This window comes from Elephantulus edwardii, unplaced genomic scaffold (genome assembly GCF_000299155.1).
Source record: "Elephantulus edwardii isolate Elephantulus edwardi_28Jun2011 unplaced genomic scaffold, EleEdw1.0 scaffold00115, whole genome shotgun sequence".
Taxonomy (NCBI): Eukaryota; Metazoa; Chordata; class Mammalia; order Macroscelidea; family Macroscelididae; genus Elephantulus; species Elephantulus edwardii.
The window spans coordinates 7,341,853-7,365,092 of NW_006399865.1; the positions used below are offsets into that span (position 1 = coordinate 7,341,853).

General features: G+C 38.9%; 1 protein-coding gene across 4 annotated transcripts in view; it reads left to right on the plus strand.

The window, feature by feature from the left end:
- The window catches only part of GLRA2 (glycine receptor, alpha 2), a 280,136-nt gene that overhangs the window by 71,400 nt on the left and 185,496 nt on the right, over window positions 1–23,240 (plus strand). For all 4 annotated transcript variants that reach the window (XM_006892381.1, XM_006892382.1, XM_006892383.1 and 1 more), the window contains one exon: window positions 1,551–1,774. In XM_006892381.1, the coding sequence (XP_006892443.1) occupies window positions 1,551–1,774 (224 nt within the window). The remainder of the gene's footprint in view (window positions 1–1,550; window positions 1,775–23,240) is intronic.

Genomic DNA, 23,240 nt, shown 5'->3' on the forward strand with positions numbered 1-23,240 from the left:
ACTCAAAATAATAATAATAATAATAATAATAATAATAATAATAATAATAATAAATTAAAAAGAGTACTCTCTTACATTGAGAATTTGCTGTGCAGATCTGGTATGATTAATATCAGCTGACACATTTTCCAAGTCAGAAACTCCTTAGGGTGCACAATACAGAGCCCCAATTTAATTTTAATATCTTTGCTAATGAGGTGGATTTTGATGAGTAAATATCAGTAGTTGGTAACTATCTGATAGTTAGGCTTGCACTGGGCAGTATTCCCACCTACTGCCACCTACAAAATGCTCTATAAACCTAACTGACCATGAGGCTAACAGCATTTGAAACAGTACTGGGAATCTGGGTAGTTTAGTAAGTAAGTAGAAGAAACTGGTTTCAAGTTTCAGACATGTGGACCTTTACAACTTTGTTATTATTTTAATTTTCATGTTGAGATAATCAGCCAAAACTGACCATCTGTGAGTAGTCTTCAAAGTACCTGGTAGAGTGGCCAAGCACCCCTGCTTAACTGGGGCTGGATGTAAGACTTTCAGGACTAAAATGGGAACATTTCAGGCAAACATTTGTTCAGGTAAACAATGAACAAAAAAAAAAATCTAGGTTCCAAAGATGTGGAAACGAAGCAAATTAGAATGAATATGGGAGAGGAAATAATAGTAATACTAAGAGTTGCAAGTGGCAGGAATGAAAACTAATAGGTCTGAACCATAGTACAGCTTGACTGGGAAACAGAATTGAGGCCTCATAAATGACAATTTCCATGAAACTGAGTATCTTTGAGTAGAAGTTCCCAGGAGTGTAGTCAAAATTATTGTATAGGCACAAAAGGAAATCACCAGACCAAGTGGGAATGCAAAGGAGTACACACGTCAGTCTCCCAAGAGGAAAGAGTACCTTTGTTAGAATTTGTTCTGATTAGAGAAACAGGAAAAAAGATTTCTGTTCTGATGAAGGATCATGTTAGCTACTGTAGCTACAACCCATTCATAGAGATGATAAAATATTTAATAATTTTGAAAGTAAGAAGCAGTAAGGGAATTATTTTGCCAACAAGAAGCATCTTAATATTTATGTCGATGAATTTTAAAGATATTTCTCCATCTTGTCAGTTTTATAACAAGATTTCCACACCAGAATTACAGAGTGAGTTTCCTTCTGCCCAGAGCTGTAGAGATTACATTATTACTTATTCAGAAAAAGAATCCGTTTTAGTTAACAGTCTCCCTTTCCAGACATATTTCTAGACTCATTGAAACCTTTTCCTATAGCAAAATTAACTTGAGTCAATGTTATTTGGCCCCAGGATGACTACATTAAACAAAATATATTCAATCACACTCAATCTGTTACATTAGTTCTCTGGCTTGGCTGGTTTTCTTTTCTTCCTCTGCTCACGGTCCTCACACCACTAGACTTGAGAGGTTCATTCTGACCAAGGTAAACATGATGTACTAAATCAGAGAGGAGAGGAAGGGGAGAATGGAGAAGGGCCTCTGCTGTTTGCATGAGTGATAAGTAACTCTCATGCATGGCGTTTCTGTAGGACTACCGTGTGAACATTTTTTTGAGACAACAGTGGAATGACTCAAGGCTGGCATACAGCGAGTACCCTGATGATTCTCTGGATTTGGACCCATCTATGCTGGACTCCATTTGGAAACCAGATCTATTCTTTGCCAACGAGAAGGGAGCCAACTTCCACGACGTCACTACTGACAACAAATTGCTGCGGATCTCAAAGAATGGCAAAGTGCTCTACAGTATCAGGTAAGCTTCCATTGGCCAGTCCTGCTACATTTCCATTCCTCTGTTGGGCTAGAGCTGTTGGCTGGAGATGAAGATTTGACTTTGATTTTGTAGAATTGGTGGAGAGATGCAGAGGTTCCCTGGGTTTCAAAAGGGGAATTTGCCATAAATACAAGTATTGTTTCCTAAAGGAAGTATAAGCCCCTCAACTGAATTATCATTGAGCCTAATGAACAATTTCTCATTTCAAATAGCATTCTGCAGCATTTAACTCCTTGTCCTCCCAAGAGGTAAAAGCTCAGCATGATCATTTCCAGCATTCTCTGGGTTAAATGAGTGGAGATCTGGTTCCACTTCCAAGTTGTCTTCTACCTAATCATGTGACCTGGAGCTTTCAGCTTTCCTTTTGGTCTTGGGCTTTGACTTGAGACAGGCGATTACCCATTTTTTACTCTTTTATTCAAATGTGATTATCTTCAGAATCTTTACCACTTCAGGCTCAAAATAATCTCTCCCTTTTCGGATAATAATACTAGTTTCTCTGAGGCCCTTGAAGGCTTATTTCTTCCTACCTTGTATTTTTTACTACCCACTAGGAGCTCTGGTGACCTAGCGGGTAGCGAATTGCACTGCAAACCCAAGGCAGGTAGTTTGAATTCACCATTCACTCCATGGGAGAAAGATGGGCAATCTCCTCTTGTGACGTTTACAGCCTCTGAAAACCCAGTAAGGGGTCAGCTGTAAGTCAGTTCTGGCTCCTTGGCCATGAGGTGGAGATGAGTTTGATTTTTGAGGGGTTTTTCAATTTATATAATTTTTTTTTGTACTCAGGAGTACAGCATAAGGAAACATATTTCTGAAAACTGATTTTCAGTATCAGACATATCTAGAATCAAAGCCAACCTCTGCCACTTACTACATTACTTAACCTATAACCCAATTATTGTTGTTTTTGTCATCATGTGGGAATTAACCTATAACTGACTTTACAGCAGTTTTTGAGAGGCAGTTAATTACACAGGAGGAGACTGCCATGGAGCATATGGTGGATTTGAACCACCTGTCTTTATAATCCTGGGTTTCCCTAATTGCAAAACCATATCCAAAGGTGTTCTAAGGGAACACCATATCTAATAGGTAAGAATAAATAACGTAGAGCAAAAGTCAGGAAACATTTTATGTAAAAGATCAGAGGTTGTTATTGTCGAGTACAACTCAAAGCGACCCTATGAACAAGAGATCTAAACACTGTCCTATATACTGTCCCATCTTCACACTTCCTGACACACTAGGGCCCATTGCAGCAGTCACCGTGTCAATTCATCTGGTCAAGGGTCTTCCTTTCCTTTGTTGACCTTCCACCCTTCCCAGCATCATATCCCTCTCCAAGGAATAGCTTCTCCTAGCAACATGCCCAAAGTATGTAAAATGAAGCCTCATCATCCCTGCCTCCAAAATCACTCTGGCTACACCCTCTCCAAGACATAGCTGTTTGTTCTCTTGGCCGTCCATGGGATGCACAGTGCTTTTCTCCGATGCCACAGGCTCAAAGGCATCAATTCTTTTTCCGTCATCCTTATTCACTGTCCAGCTCTCACTCTGTCATAACTGTTTGATTCTGTTTGTGGAATGTTAAAACCACTAACAGACAGCATGCAAATAACTGAGCATGGTTGTTTTGATACTATTTTGTAAAAACACTGGCATATTCCATTCCAGCTGTTGCTCATAATTTGCTGGACCTTAATATACCCCAGAAGGAGCCCTCATGGTGTTGTATATAACATATCAGGCTGCTAAGTGAAAGGTGAGCAGTTCAACTCCATCAGCAGCTCCACAGGACAAAGATGAGCAGTCTCCTCCCATAAAGATTTACAGCATGGAGGAAATCTGACAGACGGTTGCTATGAGTTGAAATCAACTGGACAGGAGTAGGTCTGGTTTTAACATACTCCAAACAAACTTACAGCTGTTGAGTTGCTTTTTCCTCATGGCAACTCTATAAGAAGGAATAGAATTGCCCTATAGTGTTTCTAAGGGAATAAAACTTTATGTAAGCAGACTGCCTCAATTTTCTTCCACAGAGCATCAGCAGGGTTTGAACTGTTGACTTTTCAGTTTGCAGTCTAACACTTAATCAACTATGCCATTAAAATCCCCCCTTGACTCCTAATATAGAGAATTAGAAAATATTTGCCATAGTATCTGACCCCCAGATACATGCTTAATAAATGATGGCCATCAATATTTTAATGTCAGAGTTCCTTCTAGTAAGCTATCTGATATCAAAGTTTTAACTTCTTTTTAAATTCCTTCCAAGGAGCTGGAGAGTATACACTGTGAGAGATTCTGAGTCCACTGAATAAATAATGGTGTTTTAAAGATCTTTAATAGAATAATGAAATTCTCCCTTTCTTTCCAAAATGAATATCCAAAAATGAGGTGGAAGGGGAGGGGAGAAGGATAGCTAGTTCCTTGAAAATTACATATTCACATGTTTGAAGACTCAATGCCACTACAACCTCATTTCCAAACTCTGTGGACAATTTTGGTCTCTATGGTGTATTCCAATCTAATATCTAGTCATTTCACAGCTTGCTGATGGCTGACAGCCCCATTTTCTTGGGGGGAAAATATTATGCTCGTTTGTAAAAATGTCGGTAAGCCACATCCTTCCTTCACAAAGAACCAGGAACCTGCCTCCCACACCCACTTTAAGGAAACAGAATATTCTGGTGGAGATGCTTTTGTTTGGTGTAAGGTGCAGTATTGGGCATGACCTAAGTTGACATGACCTGATGAAATGGGACATATGTAGAGCATGGTGCTGGGAAGGAGAGTTATAAAAAGCAGTGCAGGGTATCAGCTGCTCCAGCTAACCCTCAGGGCCTGGGGTGGCATTTGCTCTAGTAAATACCTGGCATTGTGCTTGGCTGAAAAGGAAAAAGGGGGGGGGAAGAAGAGAGTCCAAGTTTTTGGCTTTTTACGACAGTTTTTCCATTCTAGAACCGTAGAGACCATAAGGTTCCCAGGCTTTGATCTAGAGGCAATTTTTCTCCCTCTCAAGGGCAGCACATTACAGACCCTAAAATGACCTACTGTTTGGCTTGGCTACCGTTTCTCCTTCAGCAGGCTGGCTTCTATTTTTCCCTTTTAAGGAGTACTCTCTGAAAACAGGGGAAAGATCCTTGGTGAAGGAGAATGGGGCATGCCATTTGTGGAAAAACACAAGCTCTTGATAGTTTGAACTGTAGGAATCTCATTATTTGCCTGGTAGCATTTTCCAATGAGCCAGACAAGGTGCTAGGCCTGAGAGCCAATGCTGAACAGGACCTGGTTTCTGCTCTGGAAAGGCTCTGCTCTAGCAAGGACAGGAAAGTACAAGCTGAGTCAAGTCACAGCAATAAAGTTAGAATGGGGTGGAAGAGGGATTGCCTCATAAACTGCATGGCTTGGGAATTTGGGAGCACTGCCTGATTCGTTTGAGTCATTGCTCTTGAGTTGGAATCCACTCATACATAGCTGAGTCTCCAGGGCTTTTTCAGAGGCATTAAATCTCACAGAAGGAGACTGCTCTTTCTTATTCCATGGAGCAGCAGCTGGTGGATTTGAACGGTCCACTTTTGGGTTGGCTGTGCAAATAGGCAAACCACAGGCCAAGGAATATAAAACCAGCTGCAGGGTAAAGCTACAGTTGCTTATGTCCTAAAGGTATTAAGAAGTCCCTGCTGAAATCCCTTTAGAAAGCAATTTGTCTACACACTGAACTTTACAGTGCAAATACATTTATTTGTCTTCTATAATGAGGTGGGATATTGTGTATTGTGAGTTTTGTTTATTTTGTTCTGAAATTAAAGTATGCAAAATAAAGAAGATGACATTTAAAAAAATACTTTGTTGTGAAAAAGAAATTGTTTTATTGTCAGCCACTGCATTACCTGAATACTTAGTTGTAATTGTTTTTACCATTTTTAAATTAAGATGTTATTTATATACTAAACCACTCTTTTTACAGTATAGCATTCCATTTTTTTAATTGCATGTACAACATTCTATAACCATCCTCACTCTCTAATTGCTGAATTAAACATCCGTTCAACAGCAGGTGGACATATTTGTTGTGTCCACTTGAGGATTTCTGAGCAAGCTTTCCTCCATTCTACGTACACCAATATTTTATAGAGGGTTCACTCCCAGGGAACTTGAGAAACAAGAAGGTGTTTTATCTTAAATGTTCCCTGAGTGGGGCAAGAGGCTTGAGGCCCAGACATAGAAGAGACAAGCGCCATGCACAGTTCTGCAGTGACACACAGCTGGTTTCTGGGACTCACAGGTCCATGGCCACAGAGTCTGTGGAATCTGTCCAACTGTAAACAGTCCAATGATAGAAAGTAGACAGGTTCCGTTCAGTCTGTGGTGAGCGGCCTGTAACTTGACTGTAGTGCATATCCCAGGTCTTGGTCCCTGGATTTCCATTCATTCATTGCCGCAATTTTCTCCCTGCCCACCCCTCCCCACCAGCTTGCTTCCCCCTCCGAAGAGAGAAAAAAGAAAAAAAAAAAACAAAAATTCCTTCATTAGTATACAATTCCCACATCCCTTCCCCCCACCGAGTACACTTCTCTATGCAACCTTAATTCTGGATTCCTGTGCTAACCATAATAATCATATATCACTTCTAATCTGTTCTTTCCCTCATCTGTTTCAATACAATATACATAATTTATCCAGTTTTTTCTGTCATACCCCCACCCTGATGACAGACCCATTCTACAACAGTGGCACCATGCAGTATTTATCCCTTTGTGACTGAGATATTTCACTCAGCATAATGTCCTCCAGGGTCACCCACTTTGAATAATATTGCATGAGTTCCTTGTTTTTCAATGCTGTGTAGTATTCCATTGTGTGGATATACCACAGCTTCTCTATCCATTCGTTTGTTGGTGGGCCCTTAGGCTGCTTCCAACTCTTTGCTATTGTAAACAAAGCTGCAATAAACATGGGTGTGCATATAACTGCTTGGATGGCAAACATGGTTTCTCTGGGGTATATTCCCAGTAATGGGATTGCTGGGTCAAATGGTATCTCTATTTGCAATTTTTTGAGAAAGCGCCACACCGCCTTCCACAATGGTTGCACCATCTTACATTCCCACCAACAGTGAATAAGAGTTCCAGTTTCTCCACATCCTCGCCAGAATTTGTTGCTTGCTGTTCTGTTATATTATGCTATTCTTACTGGGGTGAGATGATATCTCATAGTTGCTTTGATTTGCATCTCTCTTTAAGTATACTATCTTATAATCTGCATATAAAGATAATTTTACCTCCTCTTTGCCAATTTGGATACCTCTTATTCCCATCTCTTGTCATATTGCTATCGCTAAGACTTCCTTGCCTAGTTCCTGTTCTCAAAGGGAATGTCTTTAATACCTCTCCATTGAAAATCACATTGGCTATTGGGTTTGTGTATATATTTTTTTACTATGTTGATGAAATTCTAATCTATTTCCATTCTGTTGAGCGTTTTAATCAGGAAAGGGTGTTGAATTTTGTCAAAGGCCTTTTCTGCAACAAATGATAGTGTGATAAGATTCACTTGTAAAACCATCTGGTCCAGGGTTTTATTGCTTTATTTTGTTTCGTTATTTTTGGTGTTCTTGCTAGTTACTTCGGTCCATCTTACTTTCTGTGGCACCTCTGTAAGACGGACTTCTGGCAGTGTTTCCTTCAATGCTGGTCTTGTTTTTACAAATTACCTCAGGTCTGTTTTTCTAGAAATATCTTGATCTCTCCTTCATATTTGACGGACAATTTTGCTGGGTTGACAATTTTTTATTCTTGGTTGACAGTTGCATTCTTTGAATGTTTGATATATGTCATTCCACTGTCTTCTAGCTCCCATGGTTTCTGCTGAAAAATCAGCACTTAGTCTTATCTGCTCTCCTGTATAGGTTACTCTTTGCTTCTCCCTCACTGATTTCGGAATTCTCTCCTTATCTTTGGTTCTGGCAAATTTCATGATGATATGCCTTGGTGTTTTTCTTTTGGGGTATATTCTACATGGTGTTTACTCAGGTTCTTGAATATATATTCTCTAATTCTTCATTATTCCTGGGAAGATTTCTTCTAGTAATTCTTCCACAACTTTCTGGTGTCAGCTTCTTAAAAATACATTATCTCATTCTTCATTATGCCTGGGAAGTTTTTTTCCTAGTAATTCTTCCACAACTTTCTCAGTGTCTTTACTTACTTCTTCCTGTTCTGTGATTCTGATTATATGCATGCTATTCCTCTTGATGGTCTTCTACATTAGTCTTTGGTTTTCTTCTTCTTCCTTCTTTTTTTATTCTGCTTTTTGTTCTAGCAGATCAGTGGTGAAAATCCTATTTTCTATTTAACTGGTTCTGTGTTCCATCTCTTGAAGTTTATTCATATGTCCCTCCAACATACTGATAGCATCTGACGCTTTGGTCCTTATATTTTAGAATGTGGTTTCTTGTTTTTCCAAAGCCTCAAATGCCTCGTTAGTTTTATCTGCATTGTTTTGGATTGTGTTTTGTGTGTGTGTTATTTTTTTACGTTTCTCTTGGTTTTTGCTTGCAGTATCCTGTAATTCTTCAAGTTTATCTTTCACCCATTGAAAATATTCAATCATTGTTTTTTTTTTAAATTCTGTGTCAAAAAGTTCCATCAGACTTTCTGGCTTCAGGAAATCCATAGATACTGTCTTTTTGGAGGTGACATCTTGCTTCAGGTTTGTGTAGGGTTTGAGGTAGCCTGCTTCCTCTGTGACATTGCTGTGGTAGAGTTTTGCACACACTGGGCAATAGCAGGCTTTTTGTCTGACATCAAGGCTCCACAGCAGGGTGGGGCAGCTACTCTGCCTGATATGCACTCTGAACTTTTAACTCAAGTGAAGACTTGCTTCAAGTTGGGGAAAAATAAGGCCTGTGAATTAGCAGTCTCCTGTGTCAGACATCTGCTGCAGCTAGGTCAGTCCAAGGTGCTCTGGGCTAAAGGCAGCTGATGCTTTGGGAGGGGGAGGAAATGAAATGGGTTCACCTGTGGTACCGATGTCTCTAGTGCAGTTCAGAGGGGTGGTAGTGACCATCCTCCATGCTTTGGGGCTGGGACATCCAGGCTGTAGGGCCGGGTCCTCCAAATGGGGGTCAGGTCCTCCAGGCAGCGAGGACAGGACTTCCAGGTGACAGGGTAGACTTCCAGGTGGCAGGGCCTGGACTTCCAGGCAGTGAGTAGAGCATCCAGGCAGTGGGAGTGGGTCAGTGCCAGTCTTCCACATGGCAGGCGGGATCATCCAGGCAGAGGGGTACGTTCCTTTATGCAACGAGTTCAGGAATCCAGGTGGCAGGTCATGGGGACCTCGAGTTGGGAGGGGGGGCCCCCTCAGGCAGAAGTGCTGCAGTCTAGTGCTCCAAGCAAGAGACAAGTTCAGAACACACTAAGAGATTTTTTAAGGTAGGTACCTAGTTAATTGACTCTAACGAGACAGTCTTGAGATCCTTAGTCCCTTTGTCCCTCTGATCCCAGCTTCTGGTCATGCTGGGCAGTCTCTGGTGCAGTTAATCCTCCATTAGGCAAACCTGTTTTGAGAGAATGATGGGTGCTCTCCTGGCAGTGGGTGCAAAGTATGGGGTTCCTAGGTTGAGGCACGTAATTTTCTAAGCATATTCAGTGACAGAAAGGCCACACTCAAGCCATCTCTAGAGCCAGTATAGTAAAGCAACACAGCAGACAGCTGAGTGGATTAGGAAACTAATGAACTAGGGTACCTGGCAAGGTCCTGCAAACTGGGCCCAGTGTTTGCGTCTTGTCATGGGTTTCCAAGTCTTATGGGTTCTGCTGTTGTACAATCTCTCCCGAGTCCATCTGGAATAAAACACCATCTTGTTCATCATGAGCTAAGCTGAGCTGGAGAGTTGTAGCTACAGGTAGCAGCAGTAGCTAGCGTGGCTGGCAGCAGTGTTGACTGTAGTCTTGAAACTTGGCCATGGCTGCTGACTGGACAGCTCTCACATGACCCCTTTTGAATCCTGACCTATGGCTGCTGAACTTGACAGGTGACTTTCCTTTAGTGTAGTTTGAGTGGGAGCCACAGTCTCTTACTTTTAAATTTAATCATTTGTATACATTTTGTTGTGTAAAATTAACTCCAGTACCCACAATAAAGCCACACTACTAATCTCTCCCTAGAATTCTTATTTCTACGAATCCTTCTATAGTGCTCTTTGTCTTCCTTTTCTTTAGTGACACTCTGCTGACTGCCCTCTTAGTGTGTACTGCCTTTTACTCCCCTCTTATCCCTGGTAACCATCTAAGAATTATTCTGTGTGCAAACTTTTCATTAGCTTTTTTGTAATAGTGGTCTTATACAATATTTATCCTTATATGACGGGTTTATCTGACATAGCATAATATCCTAAAAAAAAAAAAAAAAAGTCCTAAAAAACACTTCAGTGAGATGGATTGATACAATGACTACAATAATGGGCTCAAGAGTGTCAGAGATGATGGCACAGTGTTCAGGCTTGTAATTCTTAGGAGTTACTATGAGTTGTACTTGACTTGATGGCACCTAACAGTAACAATAATGCCCCATTGTTGTTGTGTACCATCACAGATCCATGTTATATGTTATCCAGGTTCATGAATTCTTCATTGTTTTTCAGTAGTGCACTTTTGGATTTTTAGTCTATCTTTGTCTTTTGTGTCTAGGGTTCATCTCTTGCAGACAACAGGTTGATGGGTCATGTTTTCTTATCTACTCTGCTGTTCTCTTTTTCTTGACTGGAGCATTTTATCTAGTCATTGTTGTTCTGGTATACTGTCAAGGTAGAAGTGATTCATAGTTCATCCTTTGGTGGGTTTTCACAGGCAATTAACTGAACGGGAGGAGACTGCCCATCCTTCTTCCACAAAGCTGCTGGTGGCATCGAACTGCATGCCTTCAGGGTTGAAGCACATTGTGACCTTGCTGTTTTCCTGTGGTGTTTGTTTTCTTTGTTCCATCTACCTTTTAATGCTCAATTCATTTTTGTGGTTTTTATTATAGTCTATTTCATTACTGCTGTTTTAGTGTTTACTCAGTAATTTTTATTTTTATGAGGTTTATTCATTTGCTTCAAGCTTGCCCTATAAGCTATGACTTTTTTTCCCAGGTCTAAAAAAGTTCACTTTATCTTAACATTGCCTTGACTTCCTCTCCATTTGGAAATTATATAATTATACTTCTTATTCCCTCTATTTACTTTGTAGCTGCCCTCATTTATTAATTTATACCTCTGATTCTCTATTTCCACTCCTTATGTTTACTCTGCTTTGTGTATTTGGGTCAGTTTCTTAATGATGTTGCTTCTGTGCAACAAACTATTCCTAGAACATATTTTGAGTGGCTAGCTGTTGTTTATTCTCTGTCCAAAGAAACCCCTTAAGTATTTCTTGTAAAGTTGGTTTAGTTTTCACAAATTCCTTTAGTTTCTGTTTATCTGGAAATGTCTTCATTTCACCTTCATACTTTAGGGACATCTTTGTTGGGTATATAGTTATTGGTATTGGTTGGCAATTATTTTTTCAGAGTTTTATACAGGTCATCTCATTGACTTCTTGCAAAGAGCTCTGGTAGCTTAGTTCATAGGGTGTTGTGTTGCTAACATAAAGGCATGCCTCTCTGGTAGTTTGGATCCATCTATGGCTCTGAGGGAAAAAGATTAGCAATATCTTCCTATATAATTTACAGCCTGGGAAACTCAACAGAGAGTCAGTTATGAGTTGGTTGTGACTCAAGAGCAATGAGTTTCTTTTATTTCAGCAGTGAACAGTGAATATTCCCCAGTAACTCCATAGTTCAAAGACATCAATTATTCTTCAGTCTTCTCTACTCATGACCCTATTTCATATGCATATGAGGCAAATGAAGATATCAAAACTTGAGTCAAACACATCCTTGTCTTCAAAGTGCCACTCTTGCTTTTAGTATTTTAAAGAGGTCTTGTGCAGCAGATTTTCCCAATTCAATACACTGTTTGATTTCCTGACTGGTGGTTCCATGGGCATTGACTGTGAATCCAAGAAAAATTAAATTCTTTATAGCTTCAATATTTTCTCCATTTACTATAATGTTGTTTAATGGTTCGTTTTTATTTTTGTCATGTTGAAGTAAAATCTAACTCAAATGTTTGTCCACATTAAAAAAAATGTTCTGTGATGGTGGTTTGTATTTGTGTTATCTGAAACCTAGAGAAAGTGATGATAGCATTTCATCCATGAACAATTCATTCTTTTTTTAGCTTTGTAGGAGCAGAGGTAGAATTGACCCTGCAAGGAAACCAGTGCTGAAGGCTTTGATGGCTACATAAAACACAAACAGAACTGCAAAGTTCACTGACTATATTAACAACTATGTTCACATTTCCCAAGGCTTTAAATATCTGTTTCTAAAAAGGTAGGGGTATAAAAAAGAGGGAGGACATTAGACAGAACTTCCTTAGTCCCCTCTTGAGTTAGATATTGCAGCATTATCATACAACTAAATACATTTTTTTAAAAATAAGAAACAAGTATCTGTAGCTAAGTAAAAAATTTTCTATCATTTGACGCAGGATATAGTCACTGTTAATTTTTAAAAGTGTCAAATATCTGATTTCTGCTCTATTAGTTACTTCTTTAGCATGCTTTCCCTTGTTGTTGTTGTTGTTGTTGTTGTTATGTGCTGTCAAGTCGCTTGCAATTCATAGCGACCCTATGTACAATAGCCCTAAAACCTGCTCTATCCCTTGCCAATCTTACTGTCTCCAACACGCCCAGCCCCATTGTCCCAGTGATGGAATTAATCAATCTCATCGAGAGTCTTCCTCTACTGTACAGTCCCTCCACCCTCCAGCATGACGTCCCTATCCAAGGACTGGTGCCGCCTTACAACATGTCCTAAGTATGCCACATGAAGCTTCAGAATCCTTGCTTCCAATGAGCAGCCTGGATTCACCCTCTCCAGGATGAACTTGCTTTTCTCCTAGGAGTCCATGGTATATTCAATACTCTTCTCCAGCACCAAAGCTCAAAGTCATCAATTCTCCTTCTATCATTCCTAGTTATTGTCCAGTTCTCTAATGCATAGCAAGTAATGGCAAAGACCATGCCATCTATCAGGCATACTTTCATCTCCAGACTGACATAGTTGTTTACACTTTCTATTTACTTAAGGTTTCCCCTAATTATTAGTTATTCATGATCAAAGTATAAACAAAAGCCAAGAATTTCATTACATGCCCTTTATATGTACTCAATTTCTAAATTCAAGTTGTTTAAAATGGCCTTTATCTAGATTGGAAATAATAAAGTGAGTGTTGATTCTTGTGCATATCACTGTACAAGCAAGAGTTGTTTAAGTGAATGCAATAGATTTCATAGTCAGGCCCTCATAGGATATAGGGAACAAGAATAAAGGAAAAGGAGAAAATGAGTAGCTTCTCTCACTTGCCCATAATGTCTTTGCTGATATTTGTTTTCATTGAAAAATTTTTACCAGATGCCGCTTGCAGAAAAACATGGGATTTTTTTTTAAAAAAATTGAAAATATCTTGTAAAACACCTAATAAAACATCTTTGTACAGTTATAAGAGTGACGTCTAGAAGTTGTTGTTGTTAGGTGCCATTGAGTCATGTACAACTTAAAACGATCCTCTGAAGAAAAGATCTGCATCTGTTCTAGCTTGCACCATCCTTACAAACGAGCCCACTACAGCAGTCACCATGTCAATCCACCTAGTTGAGACTATTCTTCTGCTTCATTGACCCTTTACTCTTCCCAGAGAATATTCTCAAAGAACATTCCCTCCTAGCAATATGCCCAGAGTATGTGAGGCCAAACCTCATCATACCTGCCTCTAAAGAACACTGTGGTTGCACCCTCTCCAAGATATATCTGTTCATTCTCTTGGCCATCCATGGGATGTTGAGCGTTCTCCACCACCACAGCTCAAAAGTGGCAATTCCTTTTCTGTCATCCTTATTCATTGTCCAGCTCTCAGATGCATAGAAAGTGATAGGAAAGGCCTGAATCAGATGCACATTAGTCTTCAAACTGACATCACTAATTCTCAATAATTTGGAGAGGTCTCTAACTGCAGATTTGCTCAGTGCAATGCAACTTCTTATTCCTTGAATGCTGCTAGCAAGTGTGCTAATTGTGGATTCAAGCAAGATGAGGCTGTTGACAGTTTCATCTCCTCTCGATCCATCATGTGCTGCCTATCGATCCAGTGGTAAGAATCTGTTTTTTGTATTGAGATGCAATCCATACTGAAGGCTGCATCCCTTGATCTTCTGAAACAAGTGCTTCAAATCCCCCTCACGTGCAGCAAGCAATGTTGTGTCATCTACATAATGCAGATTATTTATTAATCTCCCTCCAATCTTGATGCCACACCCCTCTTCATAGAGCCCAGTTTCTCGGATAATTTGCTCAGAATACAGACTGAATAGGTATGGAAAGAGAATACAGCCCTGACACACTCACTTCTCAATTTTAAACCATGCAGTGCTTCCCTGCTCTATTTGCACAACAGCCTCCTAATCCAGTTATAGGTTCCATATAAGCACAATTAAGTGCTCTGGGATTCCCATTCTTCTCAATGTCAGCTACAGTTTGTTATGATCCACACAGTAAAATGTCTTTGCATAATCAATAAAGCATAAATACATATTCTTCTGCTATTCTTTACTTTTAGCTAGGATCCATCTGACATGAGCAATGCTATCCCTGGTGCTATGGCTTCTTCTAAATCCTGGTTGAATTTCTGGCAGTTCCTATTTATGTACTGTTCTAGCTGGTTTTTAATAATCTTCAGCATTATTTTGCTTGCATGTGATATTAAACAAGATATTATCTATACCATATGAATTTCAAGATCATCTTAAGAATAGGTTTGAGGCATTGAACACCGTGATTGAAAACCAGATGAGTTGTGGAATGATATCAAGGATATCTTCCATGAAGAAAGTAAAAGGTCATTACAATAACGAAGGAGAAAGAAAAAACCAGAATGGATATCAGAAGAGAATCTCAAGAGTACACTGGAGCATGAAAAAGCCAAAACAAAAGGAAAATATGTTGAAGTGAAAGAACTGGAGATTTCATAGGGCAGCTAGGGAGGACAAAGCAATGAATTATAATGAATGTGCAGAGAGCTGGAATTGGAGAATAAAAATGGAAGAACTTGTTCTGCATTTCTCAAGTTGAGAAAACTAAAACACAAATTTAAGCCTTGAGTTGCAATATTGAAAGATGCTATGGACAATATATTGAATGACCCAGAAAGCATCAATAGAAGATGGAGGGAATACACAGATCACTGTACCAGAAAGAATTGATTGATACTGAAAAATTTCAGAGAGTACCATATGAACCTGAGCTAATGATAATAAAGGAAGAAGCAGAAGCTGAATTGAAGGCATTGGCAAAAAATAAGGCCCAGGAATCAATGGGATACCAATTGACTTATTTCATCTTATTTGGACACGCTCACCAATCTAAACCAGAAAATTTGGAAGACAGTTGTCTGGGCAACATCCTGGAAGTGGTCCATATTTGTTCCCATTCCCAACAAAGGTGATTTCAACAGAATGTGGAAACTATCAAACAATATCTAGAAGTTAGGTAATCCAAAATATTGGAATGTATTAATAGAAAAGCTAGGAAGAGAATCAAACCTTCTGACTTCTGGTTCTGTGCTCTTGTCTTGAATCCCACATTAATTCCTCATTTACGCTAATCCAAGTCCAAAGACATTAGCAAATTCAATTTCAAAGATAGGTAGTTTGAGACACGACTTTTTGGGGGTTAATTTTTGAAAGGACTATTGTTGTTGGAGGAACAATGTAAGAATCTTATGAGAACATATATCGTCTTCAAATTTTGCAAATTTTTTTAGTACTTGTTTAAATTAAAGGCAAAACCATTTCTTTCAAATAGGAAGATCTAGTTGATAATTTTGTAAATGGCATACCTACTTAGTGAAATTTTTTACTATCACAGGAATAAAAAGGCCAAGGAAACCCATTAAAGTCTTGAAGTCCACTTCCTTCTTACCTTCAAGCACTGGTTGAGAACTCATTCTATTATTTTAAAAGATTTCCATAGATAGAGGTTTTACAATCTTTATTGTGATCTTGTAATAAATTATGCTTACATTGTATAGTATTCCTGACAGAACTTATATAGTATTTGTTACAACTTAAATAATTTGCTATGAACATTGGTGTACAGGTTTCCCTTTGAGCCTCAGTTCTCATTTTCTTGGAGGTCTATTCCAAGCAATGGAATATCTGGGTCATATGGAATTTCTATGTTCGGCTTTAGAAGCGTTATTCACCACTACAAGAACATGGAAACAGCCCAACCACAAACGAATGGATTGAGAAGTTGTGGTACATTCATACAGTGGGATAATACTCAGCACATACGAGCAAGAATTAACTAACTTGGGTGGACTAGAGAACATTATGCTGAGTGAACTCACTCAGTCCCACAAGGACAAATACTGCATAAAACCATTATTGTAGAATGAGTATGAGGATCCAAAGTGGGGGGAGGTTGGAAACCTATCGGGGGTAGGGTGTTAATCATAGGGTTGCACAATTCGATGGGTGGGTGGGCTAAAGAAAATGGAAAGGATCTTTTGTGAAAAACAATGTATTCAAGCTTTGTAAATAAATCAGAGTAATATGAAATAATTTTTAAAAATTTTAAATAAAGAATTTGCCTTTGCCTCCATTTATAAATATGATAAATGGCAATAATTTTTTAAATGATGGTGGGCTTATGTCTTTATTTTTATTTTCATTTATCTTTGTCCAATAGAGTGCACATATATTTGGTCTCCAGTATATTACTGATTTAATTTCACACTAAAATAGTCTTCATCTTGTAAATTCTAGTTAGTTTAATAGCTAGGGGTGCCTACTCTGAACTTTTAAACTTTATACTGATTTATTTACAATGTTTGAATACATTTTCACAAAAGATCCTTCCCATTTCCTTCATCACCCCCACTCATCGAATTGTGAAACCTATGATGAACACTCTCTCCCATCCCTCCCATCCTCACCACTTTGCTTCCATCCTCCCCCTCCTTGAATCCTCATACTCATTCTACAATAATGGTTTTATACAGTATTTATCTTTGTAGGACTGAGTTAGTTCACTCAGCATAATGCTCTCCAGTCCCTCCCAAGTTAGACAGTTATTTACAAAATCGCTGCTCCTTCATGCTGTATAGTATTCCATTGTATGAATGCACCACAACTTCTCAATCCATTCTTTTGTGGCTGGACATCTGGGCTGTTTCCATGTTCTTGTGGAGGTGAATAATGCTGCTATGAACATTGGTGTACAAGTCTTTGTTGAGTCTCAGTTGTCATTTTCTTGGTGTATATTCCAAGCAACGGAATAGCTGGGTTAAATGGAATATCTATGTTCACCTTTTTTAGGAAGTGCCAAACTGCTTTCCAGAGGGTTTGTATCATTTTACAATCCCATCAATAATGTATAAGACCTTCTTAATGGTGTTTTATGCCACTGTGGGAACTTCTGATCATATAGTAGACACAGATTTAAGATTTAAACACCTTTGAGCTTGAGTCTTTAGCCCCAGCAATCGACAGATGAATTTGCTCTCTTCATTTGCCGTTTTGAAGAAAAGACCATTTGATGGTTAGCATTAGGAGAAGACAACACCGTATTTTCACAAGTAATGTATTCATGCAAATAATATGCCATCACAAATTACATACATCGTGCACAGAGGAAACTAACATGAAGGCTCAAAAGCATATGATATGTGAGTTATTTGTGTAAGAATACAGAAAAAGTTCTGCCACATATTCTAGAGCTCTTCATATTTTCTACAAATGAACTGATTGTGCTTTATGTTTCAGCCTCTAAAACAAAGAATAAGCTGTAATAAAATAGTCTAGATTTACTCTTTGGACAGGAGTTCTTAATCTAAGGACTCTAAGGACTCTAGGATTTCCATGGACCTCACTAAAAGTATATGCATATTTTGTGTATTTGTGCATTTACTTTCTCTTGTTTCTTTAGTGGAAAAGGCCCTTGCCTTCTTCAAAGATGACTGTTAAAAATTGTGCTAAAAAAATTGTGCTCAGTATGTTCTTTTTTCACTGACCATAAGGGGTTTCTTAAACTACTCTCCAATAGTAGTAAGTCCTCATAGTCATAAATAATTATAGGCTTGCCCTTCCACAGCAACTATATTGCCAAGGTACTGCCTCACTAGCAACCTTTATCTGACCTGAAATGTATTTCTTTAAAGTGTCTGATCATGATTTGCTCGTTAATACTTTCTGAGTCAATTCAAAGCTCAAGGTATTGGTGACTTAGCATTGTCTTGTCTACCAACAGTATATGAATTGCAACAGAGCACTGCTGGGGACTGACATACCTTCTTCCTCTGATGATGAATTACACCCAGAGTAGGTAGAGTGTATGTTTCTAGACAGGCATCCTACAATGCTCTCAAACAAACCTGTGGAATGACCCACTTCACTTATACACATAAAAGGCCAACTTTTCTCACAGAGACTTGCATTCTTAACTCACTCTATGGCTTGATGTAAAAACTTCAAAAGATTCCAATTTTAGTTATAGAATGATTTTTCAAGGCATATGAAAAAAAAGAACAGTCTCTATATAAATGTTTGAACTGAAATAGTCTGTCATGAATTAAGATGTGCCTAAATATTACCAATGGTGATGCTTTGATTGTCTTACAAGCAATTTTAATGAGACATACAGGCCACATTTTCTATTAGAAAGTACTTATGAAAAACTGAGGTTTCTTCTCTCTGGGTATAGCTGGACCAAATATTTTTTATTATTATTCCAGACAAAATTATATTATCATTTCCAACTCTGTACCCAAACCTCATTACTTACATGACTTGACTTAATGCATTAATTAATAGTTGTAGTATCAGCACCCACACCAAAATTAAGTAATGAGGCTTCAGAGAAATGTCACAGAAACCAAAATAATCTCATTCTTCCTAGGAGTAAACAAGTTTGGAAGGGTGGGAGTCACTGGGATGTACATCTAGGTAAATTAAGCTGACAAATAGAATGGAGGATATTTTTTCAGAAACATTCCCCCACCACACACACCAAAAAAAAGTGTGGCTGAAGGTAGAAATATGAAGGTCTAAAAAGTATGTTCTGTACATGAAAGACTCATAGGACACACTGGAAAGCTTTGTAAATCTTCTGATTAGGTCCGGAAATCCACGTACCCTAAGGAGCATAATAACAGTGGTTCAAACACAATGAGGTGATGCTCTTATCCTTGTTTAAGGGAAAAGAAGGAACTGTGGGGTGAAATGAGATTCTGATTTCCAGTGGCAGCTGGCCTTGACCATTTACCTAATGGTATTAACAATAGCAACCAGTGGCTTCCCCCTTTGTGTAGGTAACTTTCAGGACACTAAACCTCGGCAGTTTGCTCTTCAGGCAATGTCACAGAGGGATGTCAAAAGAGTGGCTCAAGGCATCAACAGTTTCATGCTTTCTTCTGTCATTAACTATGTCCTCTCTGATCATAAAAAAAAATTTCTCTGGATCTTTAGTTCATCATTTTGAGTCTCAGTTTATAAAATTATTACGAACCAGGAGACTAGATGAAATCTGAGTTTCTTTCTAGTTCTAACGTAAGTGTATTCAACAGCAAAGACTTAGTCTTCTTTCTAAACCACCAAACTTATTCCAGATGAATAAATAAGAGTGAGTCCTCCTGGGTCTGTGATTCAGCAAAAGGCTGGATTTCAACTACTTTGGGATATGTGAACTTGAATATCTAACTGTCAAGGAGATGATACTAATATTGGACTAGGATAGGAAAGTTTGGACTGAACCATCCAAAGTTTAAGAAGTAGTCTTAAATTATTCAATACAATGTGGGCCAAAAGATCTGAATACCCTGTTAAGAAATGGTCCAATCACAAACTGAAGCATTTTTACCCTGTAATTAAATCAGCAAGAGTAGCTATGAGATAACATTTTAGAATACGTTCATGAATTATAGATTTATATACTTGTAGACAATTACATTGAGATGTTGGATGGGACAATAATGGACTGTGTATGTAGGCTAAAGGAAATCACATGGAAGATTTGAGCCAGCAGAATTGAAAGGTTAGTCAGTTATTAGTCACTACCTGAATTTCCTTGTGGCAAGAAGCCAAAAGAAAGTCAGAAGCTCTTGTGAGGCTACTAAACTTATGCTGGCATTGCCTTATACTTAATCCATGATGCTGCTTTTGAAAAGCTCCCTAAATGGCATTAATTCCAAAATAAACACACATAATATCACCATGGTTTTTATGAGGCACATGAATTACTTTAGTGGAATAACATAGCATACAATCTGAAGGAAAGCAACTCCATTTTAGAATTAGAACAATATATCCATTTGCAAAAGCTCAGTAGTCACCATGTCTCTCATTATTTGCTTGTGACATTTAAAATTACTAACCAACATCTGTACTGAAAAGAATATAACACTTAACACTGGGTAATCATTGAAAAACAATTAAGGATGTGCACAATTATGTGCAGTTTGACATGGAACATGCTCTCAAGGCAAGGCCATCCACAATATCGAATCAATCTGTTCTTTCAATGGGCAAGAGAACAAATGTTTTCATTTGATTTTCATAGGAATGGTTTATTAATCTGAATACTCAGTAAAGGGTGATATTATCATTTGGTTTCACCAAGTTAAGTTCAACTCAGCGACCCTCCATATAACATAATTAAACACTGTCTGACCCTGTGCCAACCTCACAATCGTTGCTATGCCTGAGCCTACTGTTGCAGCCACTATATCAATCCATCTCATTGAGGGTCTGGTTTTTTCCCATTGACTCTCCACCTTACCAAATAAATGATTGGTTCTTCTTAACAACATATCCAAAATGGACTGAAGTTTCACCACATTGTCTTCCATAAAGCATCACATAGTAGCTTCAAAGACAGATTTCTTCAGTCTTTTGTCAGCTCATTGTAAATTCAATTTTCTTCAAGAACACTCTAAGTCAATTTTTCTCCTATTCCATGTTTAGTTTTTGCACAAATTTGAGGTGACAAAAGTGAAGTGAGGGATAAAAAGGATCTACTTTCATCTAATCTATTCCAATATATAGCAGCCCTGTAGGACAGAGTACAATAGCTCCATAGGGTTTCTACGGCTGTTTTATGGAAGCATTATTTTTCTTCTTCAGAGACTGATGGGTTTAAACCACTGACCTTTCATTTAGCAGTCAACTACTTTAACCACAAGCCACCAGAGTTCTTTAGGCAAAGACTAGAAATAGGTGAGCCAGGGCATGGCTTAAAGACAGACTGCTATGTGGGGTAGGGAAGATGGCAGATCTGAAGGTGTGGCAGACCAGAATTCAACTGCTATCTGCCTAAGTCACCATGAGAAGTCCTTTCTTTGAGCTGCAATTTTTCTCAATTCCAGATTAATACAAGCATTCCATGAATGCCAATATTTTCAATCATCCTCGAGTTTGGTTAAGGGCAAGGGGGAGGAAATGGGGAGAAGCAGTTCTTCTCAAACTCCTTAACCCACCCACATGGACATTTCCTTAATCAGTTCTTATAAGGGCTCCACGCACCTCTAACAGCCTAAAACAACTGCACGCATCCCCAGCCTTGGATTTTCTTACTTGGGAAGCACATGGTCACAGAGGAGATTATGGCTGTAACTCTTTTCAAACAGTGGCTGATCTGCTGTTGGGCTTCCTCTTTAAGGTCTTACTAGGAGTAAGCAGAGGAACTGTACTTGTGCTAGCCAATCAAGGTTTCAAAGTGCTATCAAACCAAGGTTGAGTCATTCTACCATTTGATAAGGTCTTAGCTCTTTCTCCAAAGTTTTCTACTAGAACAAAAGGCCAGAACTACTCTCACCCAGGAAGTTTTAATAAAGCAAAATATCAGCAAAGGAACACAATTTTGTTCTTAGATGTTTATAAATACAAAATTACCGTGGCTTTCTTAAAGCCATATTTGTTGTTTGCAAGCATGTTGTCGTTGTTATGGGCCGTTGAGTCATTTGCGACTCATAACGACCCTATGTGCAACAGCCCTAAACTCTGCTCTGTCCTGTGCCAATAGCACTGTCTCTGACACACCCATCCCGATTATCCCAGTCACTGAATCAATCCACCTCCTAGAGGGCCTTCCCCTCCTGCGCTGTCCCTCCACCCTACCAAGCATGAGGTCCTTCTCCAAGGACTGGTCTCTCCTCACAACATGTCCAAAGTATGTTAGACGGAGCCTCAGAATCCTTGCCTCCAAGGAGCTGCCTGATTTAACCCTCTCCAGGATGAATCTGTTTGTTTTCCTAGCAGTCCATGGTACCCTCAACACTCTTCTCCAGCACCACAAGTTGTTTGATAGCATACAAGGGGAAATTCTTTGCCAAAAGTAAGGTAATCCTGAACAAAAGGTTAAGAAAATGACTACATATTGCCTCTCTCTTTCTGCACCACAGGGCTATTACTAAAGAGCCGTGCACTAAGACAGACAGTGGCAATGAACAAGACCGCTCTCAAAGCTTTAGTGTACAGGCTAATGTGAACATATCTTCAGGAATATTTGAGTGTATAAATAAATACTGGGTGTGAAATGGCTTTGAAATGTAAAATACAGGCCCAATCTCACAGTCACCAAGTTGATCTGGCTCCTAAAAATCTTTACTATAGGAGAGACTAGGACTTCCACATATGGTTTCTGAGGCTGTAAATCTTTAGAGGAGCAGGCTGCCTCCTCTTTCTGTTGAAGAGTGGATGGTGGGTTTGAACTATCAACATTTGGGTTAGCAGCATCTAAGTATTTAACTCACTACACTGTGGGCAAATACTGGTTATTTCAATCTGACTAGTTGAGCTCTTCGTCAACGATATTTTCAATTTGGTCCTCCCCTACTCAACATCTTCATAATAATTTCTTTCATTCCGGAACTATCAAAACATTTGGAAAAGTTTTAGCTGCAGATTTGTCATTTCCTTCCAAGTTGAATCCAATCCATGTTTGGACTTAGTTAACATTGGCCAACCATATGTGTGCACATTTTCTGAAGGGACTAGACGCAGATGGGAGCAGATATCATATTTTGGTCCTTGTAAGCTAGTATTTCTCAATGCATATGGATATTTTCTGTGATGCTTTTATGTTTGGTAAACATAGACCTTCCTAGACAGCCACTGATATTTTAATCAGGGGAGAGGAGAAGAACAGTTGATGAGCCAAGCAATGTAGCAGTTCACATCTTCTAGAGTTCCAAGTTCAATGTAGAAAAATGGGGCAGTCTGTTTATCGGAAGCTGAAAGGTGAGTGTCCAGTCTCTAGTGTCCCAGGTGCAGCACCTGTGCCTTGTTTTCCATTCATTTTC